The sequence below is a fragment of the Rhineura floridana genome, chromosome 1 (assembly GCF_030035675.1).
Source record: "Rhineura floridana isolate rRhiFlo1 chromosome 1, rRhiFlo1.hap2, whole genome shotgun sequence".
NCBI lineage: Eukaryota > Metazoa > Chordata > Lepidosauria > Squamata > Rhineuridae > Rhineura > Rhineura floridana.
In genome coordinates, this window is record NC_084480.1 from 285796405 (window position 1) to 285808952 (window position 12548).

At 42.4% G+C, this 12548-nt stretch overlaps 1 protein-coding gene across 2 annotated transcripts in view; it reads left to right on the forward strand.

Annotated features, from left to right (window-relative positions):
- Window positions 1-12548, forward strand: part of MATN2 (matrilin 2) — a 76363-nt gene that overhangs the window by 42671 nt on the left and 21144 nt on the right. For both annotated transcript variants that reach the window (XM_061603655.1, XM_061603665.1), the window contains one exon: window positions 8699-8821. In XM_061603655.1, the coding sequence (XP_061459639.1) occupies window positions 8699-8821 (123 nt within the window). The remainder of the gene's footprint in view (window positions 1-8698; window positions 8822-12548) is intronic.

Consider the following 12548-nt stretch of genomic DNA (forward strand, 5'->3'; position numbering starts at 1 on the left):
AAAACAATGTGAATACACATAAATGTTTGTTGTTGGTTCTGAGCATCTCCATTTTTTTTCTTCAGGCATCTCCGATACAAAAATAACTCTTGATTCATGTTTGCAACTCTACATATTAAGTACATCTTTTCACAGTGGTAGTGCATAGTTAAACTATGGAATTCACTCCCACAATCGGTAGTGATAGCCACCAACTTGAATGACTTTAAAAGAGGATTAGACAAATTCATATAGTATAAGGCTATCAATGGCTACTAGCCATGACGGCTATATTCTGCCTCCATTGTTGGAGGCAGTATGTCTCTGAATACCAGTTGCTGGGAATCACAGGTGGGATCATGCTGTCGCACTCAGGTTCTGCTTGTGGGCTTCCCCTGGGTATCTAATTGACCACTGTGAGAATTGGATGTTGGACTAAATGAGTCATTGGCCTTATCAGCAGGGCTCTTCTTAAATTCTTATGTTAATAGTGAAAGGGCCTTTTCACTTGTGATGCCTAAACTATGGAATTATCTTCCCAAGGAACAGTGGTACCAGGAAAATTTGCCTGGGGAGAAAATTCCACAGCTGCTGTGCCACCACTGAAAAGACTCTTTCAAAATGATATTCTGTTGATCAAAACTTTTAACATTATTTTATATTTATGCTGCTGCTATTGGTTTATTGATTTTTAGAGTGCTTCTTTTGTATGTTTTATTCTTGTAATGTTTTAATTTTTGTAAGCTGCCAATCATTTTTATTTATTTATCATTTGATTTATATGCTGCCCTTCTCCCAGCAGGAGCCCAGGGTGGCAAACAGAAATGCTAGAAACACTTTAAAACATCAGAAAAAGACCTTAAAATACATTAAAACAAAACAACATTAAAACATTTTTAAAATAAGCTTTAAAAATATATATTTTTTTAAAAAAGGGTTAAAAACATATTATTAAAGAAAACATATTAAAAAGCAATTCTAACACAGACTGGAATAGGTCTCAACTTAAAAGGCTTGTTGAAAGAGGAAAGTCTTCGAAAGGTGCCGAAAAGATAGCAGAAATGGCACCTGCCTAATATTTAAGGGGAGGGAATTCAACAGGGTAGGTGCCGCCACACTAAAGGTCCATTTCCTATATTGTGCAGAACGAACCTCCTTATAAGATGGTATCTGCAGGAGGCCCTCATCTGCAGAGTGCAGTGATTGACTGGGTATATAGGGGGTAAGACAGTCTTTCAGGTGTCCTGGTCCCGAGCTGTATAGGGCTTTGTACACCAAAACTAGAACCTTGAATTTGGCCCTGTAGGAAATGGGCAGCCGGTGCAATTCTTTCAGCAGTGGGGTGACATGTTGGCAATGTGAGCAGTTTCACCACTGCATTTTGCACCAGCTGCAGCTTCCGGACCAACCTCAAGGGCAGCCCCACATACAGCGCATTACAGTAATCCAGCCTGGAGGTTACCAGTGCGTCGACAACAGTGGTCAGGCTATCCCGGTCCAGAAATGGCCACAGCTGTCTTATCAGCAGAAGCTGATAAAAGGCACTCCTAGCCACTGTGGTCACCTGGGCTTCTAGCGACAAAGATGGATCCAGGAGCACCCCCAGACTACAGACTTGCTCTTTCAGAGGGAGTACGACCCCATCCAAAGCAGGCAACTGACCAATTATCCAAACTCGGGAACCACCAACCCACAGCGCCTCCGTCTTGCTAGGATTCAGACTCAGTTTATTGGCCCTCATCCACCCCACCACCGAGTCTAGGCAGCGGTCCAGGGCTTGCACTGCCTCTCCCAATTCAGATGTTATGGAGAAATAGAGCTGGGTTTATAGTGGAAAAGTGGGATATAAATTCTCTAAATAAAATAAAATATGGGTGACAGCTCCCATAGACAAATCATTAGAAAAAACACCACTGTGTTTCTCTTTAATATGGCAGTGCATTTTAAAGCATTTATGGTATAATCTTATACAAGTCCATTCAGAAATAGGACTATTGAGTTCAATAAGACGTGCTCCCAGTTAAGTGCATATATAAAATCGGTCATAAAATATACGGAGAACACTTTGTGTGTCTGTGTCCTTTCCCCATTTAGGCACATATATATTTAATTTACAAAAATCATAGTGTTGATAGATTAAACAGTCTTCAAGAAAACTTGTGGGGCAGGTATGGAGAGCTACTGTTTGTTCCAGTGAATGCTTTTTCCCAATGCAAATAGCAGGTGCAGAGATTGGGGGTTGGTTCACACTGTGAGTTACCGTGAGATTGGTGCTACTTGCATCCCCGTTTAATTCGCAGGGTTCACATGACGCTGCAGGCAAAGAGAAGCTAGGAAGCAGTTTTTCCCTTTAAATCCGCATTAAACCAATCCGGGATAATGCGAAAAGTGCAAGAAAAACCGTCTCCACTTCACAGCGTTATTCCATGTAGGTGCTTTGCTTTGATGTGTTTTGCTAGGGGCAGTGGTGTATCAAGGGTGAAGCGGTGGCAGCGGTCCGCCCCAGGTATACGCAATAAGGAGGTGCATTTCGCAACTACAAGTACCGGCCCTGGCGCAAAGGCAGTGGCAGCCGGGCAGCCAGCGCCACTGCTGGTGAGAAGGGCGCTGTCTGCTTGGCCACAGTGGTGGCAGCAGCACCGGCTGCGTCACCCCCAATGGCACACACCTGGCCGGGCTACAGAGTGCCCTCAGAGGACAGCCTCGGGGCTCTGCTCTACGACCTCACGCAGCAGGGCAGCTACCGGACCGGCGCCGTGCCCCCCTTCAGGTAGGTAGGCAGGGGGAGCGAGCGAGCTGCCCTAATGGGGCACACAGCTGGCTGGGAGGTGAGCCCCAGGCCAGTTGGTGCTCGGGAGGCACCGGCAGGACTCAAAAGCTTTGTGGGTTTCTTCCACTAGCCCCCGGGGGAAAGTATCTAGCTAACTCCTACTCAGAGTAGACCCAGTGGAAATGGATGGACCGAAGTTTGCCATGCTCGTTACATTCAGTGGGCCTCCTCTGAGTAGGACTGACCTTTACTCCCGCCCACTGCAAGAAACAGACGGGACTGAGGCCCCATAATTTGAATGGGTTTCCTTTCAAGGAAGAAGAGCCCCATTGGGCACAGTCTTTGGATTCCCTTGCCTGGGAGCGTCGCCTGCAGGCCGCTTTTCCCTGCTCACCTGGAATCTTCCCTCCGAGGCTTCTCCCCTGGTTGCAGGCGATCCTGTGCATGCTTCCTCAGAAGGCCCACCCGGGGCTCCTTTCCAGGCAGACACCTGCCTGGGGCTGCGATCCTGTGTTCGTGCTCTCTTACTTTTGCGGGAGGAGAGCCATGCAGCGGGGACTACTTCTGAGGAAGCAAGCCACGAGGTGGATCGGGGCTTTGAGAACTTCTCTCCCTCATGTATTGACTTAAACAGGAGCGAGACCCACAACTTTGGAGAAGAGGGCTCTCCACCCACCCCCAAACGGGTCAAAGAGCAAACGAGAAAGGCCGTAATCACTTGGACGCACTTGGAGAATGGGTTGATGGAGACCCAACTGACCTTGAGGTCAAACTGGCCTCTGCGTCAGGAGAGGGTTTGTTTGGAGGGGGGGCGGGGAGATATGCTATCCAGTCACACTATCACACAAAACTGGATCCCTTCTGTGCTGGATCAACCCTAACCTTTGCAGTTCCGACTTAAGAGCAAAGTCAAGTCAATCGGTTCACCCCATTCAAATTGACTTCAGTTAGCTGGAGGGGAGAGGGGGAGTTTACCCCATGACCTCTGGCACAGCTAAAGGGGGGGGTGAGAAGTCTGTCACCTGCTCAAACTGCAAAGGTTAGCATGCTACCATTTGTGGTTATTGTAACTTTATCCTTTTAAAAGGAAAACTGTGACCAAAGCATTAAGACAGGGAAGGCGCATGGCACCAATGCAAGGCAGTCTACCTTTTTACTCATCTCTATTAGACAGAAGAGCAAGAAGATTTTTTTGGGAGGGGGAGAGAGAAATAATACCAAATCTTTGCTTTGCAGGCCTCCTAACATTAATTCCAATTTTTGGTGGGGAAACCTAAACGAGAATAGGATAATAGCAACCTTCTTTCCCAAAGGTGGAGGAGGGGGTTCAATAGTTTTGCAGCTCTCCATTGAATTAAGAGCAGGACCCCAGTCTTGCTTGGAAAGTCTTGCAAATTTTGTGTTTCTTATACATTTGCTGCGCTTGCTTACAGCTTCCAATGTTTTTACATGCCAGACGGCAGCCTTGAGGCCAAACTTTCGGTTTTGCATATACATAGTTTAGAGGGGAGGCAACACCCAGAAAGATCACTGGCCAAAAACAACACAGCCTGGATTTCCTTGTGCTAGTGGCCAAGGGAACTTTAACAAAATAATACAGCGCTACAGTTCACCCAAAATTAAGCTCAGTTGTGCTTCCCGCTTCATTTTTCTATTTCTCTCTTCCTTACCCACGAAACTAATCCTAGTCCTAAACACATTCATTTAAAACTAAGGCGGGCATGCACTTGTTGGAAGGGGCTCTGGAATGAATGGACTGATTTCCAAATAGTTGTGCTTAGGTCCATGTTGTTAGTTCCAAAGACATGCTAACCTTTTTCGAGTGGCGAAGATCAGGGTGCTAGGACCGCTCTCTGACAGCCCTAGACAATAGCCAAGAGATATATCAACAGTTAGTTCTCCTTCTACACTAAGGCTTCACACTGAGGAAGCACACAGCTCTTGCAGAAAATGAACCCTCCCACTGTCAGAACAGTTAATTGTTCACTTGCAGCCCCTAGAAGAATTTCCTTCCCAGCACTCCAGTCTTAAACTTCTTCATATGGAAAATGGACTCAGTAGGGCTTGCTTCCTCATATCCAAGTGCTAGTCGGGAAAGACCAATATTTTATTTATTTATTTATTTATTTATTACATTTATATACCGCCCCATAGCCAAAGCTCTCTGGGCGGTTTACAGCAATTAAAAACATTAAAAACAAATACACAAATTTTAAAACACAAAAAACAATTTAAAAACACAATTTAAAAAAAATTAAAAACAATTAAAAAAAAATGCTAAAATGCCTGGGGGGAAGTGGAAAGTCTTGACCTGGTGCCAAAAAGATAACAGTGTTGGCCCCAGGCACACCTCATCAGGACTGGCCCAAGGTCACCCAGTGAGCCTCATGGCTATGTGAGGATTCAAACCCTGGTCTCCCAGGTCATAGTCTAACACCTTAACCACGACACCACACTGGCTCTCCTTTCAAAAAATACATTAATGTAATTAAAAAGTATTAATCCATTACTTTTTTCCTCTTTTGTACTGTAATATTTATTTATTTATTATTTATTTTTTATTTTTTTACTGGCATGATTATATATACGAAGTTCAATAAAAGAAAATTTTCACTGTCTCTATTTCTTTTCTGGCCATTATTTTCCATTTCATTTTATGATTATTACTGAAAATAATGTTGTCGTATAGAGGAGGGGGGTGTTAAAAAATGATTCACTCCGGTTGTCTTATACGCTAGGTACACCACTGCCTGGGGGGTGGATTGTCACTTTCAGATACTTTCTCCACCCAATAAACTCTCCATGAATTCCATTTTGTTTCCATCAGCTTAACAAGCAACTGCTGACTGCTCCTGAACTGCTGCAGCCCTCCTTTCTTTTGCCCCTTTCCCACCACTAAACTGCCTTCCTTCACTCCTGTTCTTTCTTTCTTTCTTTCTTTCTTTCTTTCTTTCTTTCTTTCTTTCTTTTTTCTTTCTTTCTTTCTTTCTTTCTTTCTTTCTTTCTTTCCTTCTTTCCTTCTTTCCTTCTTTCCTTCTTTCCTTCTTTCACTTTGGCATGTTGGGCTGTGAAGCATGTGATGGTGGCGTCATCTATGCCCTGACACGATAGGAATGGGGCAGTCCAGAGTGCATAACATGTTCTGCTGAAATCACTTTTATGACCCAGGCTAACACCTTTGGCAGCTGGACATGAGGCGCTGCTTTTCCCTTCCAGTTTGCTACATGCCACCCCAATGGAGGGGAAAAGGAGCAACTCCGGGGTAGCCTGAGCCACCTGCATATCTCCCCAAAACCTATCCGTCAATTACCAGTGATGTGACAGGAGGAACAGTCTCTCTCTCACACATACACACACACAAACACACACACCCTGTCTCCCACTAGCTAATTTAAAAAAAGAAGAAGGAAGAAAGGGTTTTACTAGGAGTAGGGGGGGTCTAGTCAGTGTCATGTCAATTTCATGCCCAGCGGCTCTCCTGGCTTCAGCCTTGAAGCCTGAACAGTTGTGGGGATTGCAAATTGTTTTTTCAAGGCAAGGGGGGAAATTTACTCGGAGAAATGGGGTGCATATGACCCCACTTCTTTTCAATTGCCAATCTTCCAGAAGCGGTTGGGGGCAGGAGGTAGTTGAAATACTGTGCAGGTGAAGAATGTTTGCACATGCACAGTAGCTGAACAACCAGAGGGAGTACACATGTAAAATTAGAGGGTGGGGCCAAAAGGAAACAGCAATATTAAACCTTTGAGGGATGATGACTAGTTTGAATGGAAAACAGTAGATTGGAAGGTAGAAGTGTGAACCTTGCAAATCTATCGCGATGGCAAAAGCTGTGTCTTTAATATGAAGTTTAACTCCCGTGTGAATCAGCACTGTGACTGTAGTGGGGGAGCAAATGATTATAAACACCTTCCTTCCCCTTTCCAAAGTACCAATCCAGACCAAAGCCCCCTCACCTATTTACTTGGATAAAGCCACTCATGCAATTAGTATTTGCTTGAATTGAATCTAATTTAGTTCTGATTTTATTTTCAGAGGCAGAGTTGTTAGCCTTTGCTTCATTAAGAGGATTTGTATAAGGTATCCAAGTTTCCAAGGGCGGGATATGAATTTAATAAATAAATAAATAATAAAATAAAATAAGAATCTAGGCACCACAAACTGCAAATCACACTTGAAAATTTTCATCTGCCTTTATCTTTTTTCTATTGACATTTTTAAAATTTGCATATAAGGTATCAAAACAAGGCAGATGTGTAAATTATAGACATCTAATTATTTGCAGAATGATCATCCTTGAACTGGCATATTAAAAGGCTCATTATAAAAAGCTGTGTTTCATTACTAAGTCTGTTATCAACTATTTCCCTGGCACCTCTGTTTTGAAAGTATAATAATAACCTGCACATGTTTATCACCACTAACTGTAGTAGTTTGTTTATTTTAGGATGCATTTTTTCACATTTCCCCTTGTTTAAGTTGTCTTTGAGAACCTCTGTGTTTATGATGAGTGAACTAATGGAAAAAGAGGGAATGAGCCATCTGGAACTTACTATAATGAACAAAATTTCAGTTCCAACTTCACTTGTTTAAGCCAATAATATTTGTATGCAAGATGTTAATTTTGGGAAGATTAACATTAGCAGAAAGTTAATAGCACACCTTGTTTCCTTTCCTTTTTTTTATAGATCTGTTGTGTTGTTGTTGCAGGAAAAAAAAGGTGTAGATGTCCCTCTGCCCAGCCTTCGTGGGTGGGCTTACTGCCATACAGGCAGTGAATGGGAGTGCTGTCAGCAGGCTGCCTGTCAGTGATAGGCAGTGGAAAGCCCTGAAATGGGGCATTCCAATGGTAGACAGGGGGAGGACTTAGCTAGCCTGGGATGCATGGGTTCCCAAGCAGGTCTCAAGCCTGGGGCGGCCCAATTGTCCTGCCCTCCCACTTCTACTGTGGTTGTTAAGTGTGGCAGGGCTGCAGAGGTGGTCCTACTCCTCAAAGCTCCACTGATGGGGGGAGAGTAGCTTAGATTACGCTCCAAGTCCGTTTGTCTTTAAGGAAAGATTGGGCTCCTGCTGGAAGGGTGGTATATATAAGTCAACTAATAATAATAATATAATAAAGGTACCAAAATGCTTTTTTTTGCTTTTGCTGAAACGGACTAATTTGCTAGCAGTAATAATTTTCTTATGAAATGAGGAAACCTATCATCACCATTTTGCACATTATCATGATTATTTAGTTGCAGCACAAACATTTCTAGAAAAGAGAGAATGCCAGATATGCATGCAACAGAGATTCGTTAAGGTTTGAAGTCTGGACTGTTTCTCATGAAAAGGAACAACTGGGAGGTACAGTTGATACGTGCTTTTATAAATGTACATTTCTCTCTGTGCTTGCTCTGGTAGAAGAGAGCAAAACATTTTTTTTTGCAAAAAACATCAGATCTATAAGGACAGGAAAGGGGTAAGCCCTCTTTTAAACAAGCTGTACTATTAACTTTCCGCTAGCTGACATTCTTTACTGTTTTTGTGGCCTATGATTAGAACCATTTCAAACAGGAAAACAACCTCCACATGATTCCTCCAGACTGTGCCTGAGTACAGCAATGGGATGGAAAAGTACATTGCATGAGCTCACCCTCTGTGATTTCTGTGTTGTTCACTTGTATGACCTGACTTTTCATGGCCAAGATTAATTTTGGGGAGGGCTGCAGAGGTGCCTGTATGGTGAGGTGTGGGGAGAGAGATTTTAAGAAATGACACCAAGAGACAATGAAATGCAAAAAGTACAGTCTGTGACCATTCTGTACAAAGTTTAACATAAACAAAGTGACAATTTTACAACAGCAGTAATTGGTGATGGTTTTTATATACAGAGATTTTTAGCGTCTGCGCTTTAATGCTTTAAAATTACAATGTTTTCTCTTCCATTGCTAATATGTAATGATCCAGGAATAGACCACTGTGCTGGATCAAACCATGGGTGTGAGCAATTGTGCCTGAATACCAGGGACTCCTATGTTTGTCAGTGTTCTGAAGGATTCATCATTAATGAGGACCTGAAAACCTGCTCACGTAAGTCCCTTGATTTGATTATTGTGTAGAATTAAACAGAGAAAAGCAAGATGGTTTAAAGTGCTTAAATTGTTTTCTTGTCCTGAAAGGCAATTTTAGGGAAAACTCAAGATTATAACATGTGCTCAACTTTGTAGTATCTGTAGTTACAGCACACAAGTTGGATTATTGGACAAATAAATCAAAATGAAGCTTCATAGTTCCGAATTCTATACTAGCCTTTTAAAACTGATACTGACATTTCCTGTTATTTTCATGGTGTTCAAAAGTTGGAAGGCTTCTTTCAGCATCCCTGATGCTAATTTCCCATTTGCAGGGAGATTTTTTTTTAAGGGAAAACATTCAGAAGTCATATCCCCTTGCTGTTGTCTGAAGTGGTAGAGTTCATTCTACTGACTCAGCAATGTACTACTTTATTTTTCTATGCGTAGACCACATAGCATATTACTAGGTGGTCATGATTGTAGAGGTATCACAATCTTATTGGATACTGCTTGTGACATCATTAGCAGGGGTGTTGCTAGGTGTTTAAAAGTCTTGGGGCACAGGCCCATGCTGCAAATTTGCATAAAATTTGCTGTGGCTCTTGCTGTTTACTCTGAACTATAGAGTACTAACAGGTTTTTGGGGGCCACTACACTGTATTGATTTGGGGGCTCCACAAATTAAGGTGGCAGGTGGAAGGGGTCTCACCAGTACTGTACTTTGCAGCATGGCCAGCTGCCCTGCAAGCAAAGAGTTTTTTTTAAAAAAAATAAGGCAGTGTACACATGCTAGTTTAAAGTGGATTTGATGCATTGTTGTCCTCATACAAGTGGCAGCCCCTCATTTAATCTGGGTTTTCCTGATCATGGATAATGTAGTAAAGAAAAAAAGTCCAACATAAAACCACATGTTACCTAACTGTGGAGATACTGAAGTGCATTGTGTGGGTAGGGATTTTTTTTATGTGTGTGGCGAGGTTTAGCAGGATGCCATCTATCACCACAGCCCCTACTTCTGTTGGTGAGGTGCTCCTCAATCGGCTGCTGCAGGGGTAGGTGCAACACACACATTTTTGTTTTAACTCGCAGGCATACCTGCACAGTTGTCCACAGTGGACCTCAGCTTTCTGGAACTCAGGTATGGTGGGCTACAGGTGGAGCCAGGCTTGACACACACATTTTTTAAAAAAATTAAACCACTGTTTTGTGCAAGTCTGGTATTGGAAAACTTGTATCTCAAAAATAAAATAAAAATGACTATGCACACAGCTAAACAAATACCTGAGCGCACACTCAGAATCAACCTCAGGTTTCCAGAACTTGGGGAAGGTGGGGAAATACTAATTGAGAGGAGGGGACAACACCACACAGTATGAATACAGCCCTTAAAGCACTAGCCATTAGTGTGGACAGCAAAGACTAAGACAGAGATCAGTTGAAAGCTCATGCATGGACAGATGTGCACAATAGTGCATCTGGAAACATCTGATCTGTGCAACCCATGTGTACAAAGTCTAAGTTTAAGGGGGGGGGGCTCGACTATCCCCTAACAATGCCGCAGATCGCTAGTAATAAGTGGTATAAGTCCTCTTTCCCTGTTCATGTAATTTTGTGGATTAAAAAAAAAAACTGAACAGACTGTCTGCTTCACTGATATGATACTGCAGGACTAACCTTTTTTAAAGGCACATACTCCATTCTTTCCACCACTGTTTTGTTGCCGGTGTAAATGCCTAATCCCATGCCACATCACAAGCCACATCACATGCATTAACATTCCACCTTTCCCATAGAAAGCATATGTGAAGTTTCCTTCCATTTCATATTTGCAACAGCCTCAGAGGTAGGTTAGGCTGAGTGTGACTGGTCCACAACTAGCAGTGAGCTTCAGAGATCAGCAGGAATTTGAGCAGACATCTCCCTAACCCAAGACCTATACTATATCACTACACCTCACTGGCTAACCTGTTGCAGCATTCAGACAGTCTGTTTCCTGCCTAAAAGTGGGATCAAGGAACATAACTATATCCACAGGACCAATGTTATGCAGCCATGCATGATTACTGGATCAAGGCTAGCACAAGTATACAGTTTTAAGATAACTACCTGGTATGTTTTTAATCATTTTGCAACACCTTGTGGTTGAGCAGCTAAAACAGAAAATTGGATGCTGTAGTTAAGAGGAAAAGTAGAAAATTAAGGGGAAGAACATTTTAGTACTAGCTGTTCTAACCCAGTCCAAGGTCTCTGTTTGAATCCAAACTAGCAAAACAAACAAACAAACAAAAAAGGCTTGCTGAAATAGTTTTATCAATCTACCAATGGAAAGAGCTCTTTCCTGGCTAATAGGAAAATGTTTATCCTTTCTAGAGTTTTATTTTCCCCCTGGCAGCACTTGAGATTTTCATCAAAAGCTCTAATTTTACATTTACTACTGGACATTTATGTGTAACATTCTCATCTTATGGTTATTCCTCCTAGATAGTCTTACTTGACAGTTTCCCTCACTTATTATTTAGTAACAGGTTCTATCCTACTTGAAGTTTCCTACTAAGTTGCTAGAAAATCTGAGGGTTGTATTACATAATTGACATGAAAGTTAACAGTTGCTTAGATGAACAGTAAAGCGAAGAACCTGACACACTCATTCTAGTTCTAATATAAAAACACTTGTGCAGGCAAAGCATTCTTTAAATATGGGGACAAATTAGCCTCTTTGTAACATCTAATTATCAAGTGGCACTTTAACAGTAGAAACACACTCACTGTTATGCCATTTTCAGCACGTCTTCACCTCTCTCTTCTGAAAATGGGGCACATGACGCTAGTCAAACCCTGGCCCTTTTTACTGTAAAACCTGGTGGAAGTAGCTTGAGTGCATTTTTTAAAAGATTCAGCAGATTACCTGTTCCCCTCCAGATGTGGCTAATGGAAACACTTTGATCTGGCATCTAGTGTGTTTACTACAGCCTACATGAGGGGTAGCCAACATGGTTCCCTCCACTTATTTCAGACTACAGCTCCCTGACCATGGCCCAAGCCGGCTGAGGCTGATTGGAGCTGTAATCCAATATCATCTGAAAGACACCACATTGGTGATTCTGCCAGCTTTAAATGCACAGGAACTCCAGATACACATTAGAGCACACATGTTTTGGGTCAGAGCCATAGGGTCTATTTGTCTGATCTTAGTGTGGTACTAAATAAAAAATAAGATGTGGCACAGGAGGGGGGGAAATGTATTTCCAATTTATTCACATTATATACACAGAAGGCTAAATCATGATGATGCTTTAGAAACTTTATCAGTTTTTATCTTGTTTACCCCACCTTCACTTTTCTTCATTTCTTCTCTTGTCTCCCTTGCCTCCATTTTTAGATTGCAAGTTCCCTTGGGGATAGGAATTTGTTCTTGTTGTGGTGTAAATTTGTATACTTGTTAAGCAGAGATTTACAGTGGTCTGAAATGTGTGTGTGCCAGTGTGCGTGTTTACCTAAGAAAGCAGGCTTTTACCCTGCATTATGATCACTGAGACTTAAGACTTAGTAAAATAAGAAAAGCTACTTTATGTATAGAAATACATAGTAGATAGGAAAGGCATACCTCGTTCTAACTAACTAACTAAGTTGGAGGCGCAGCTCCCAGGCTTGGGAACTGCCCTCATGGCTAGGAGAGAGAGAGAAAGAGACAAAGGTGTCTCCTCTCTCTCAGACAGTCGGAGAAGAGAGAAAAGGGCGGAAGG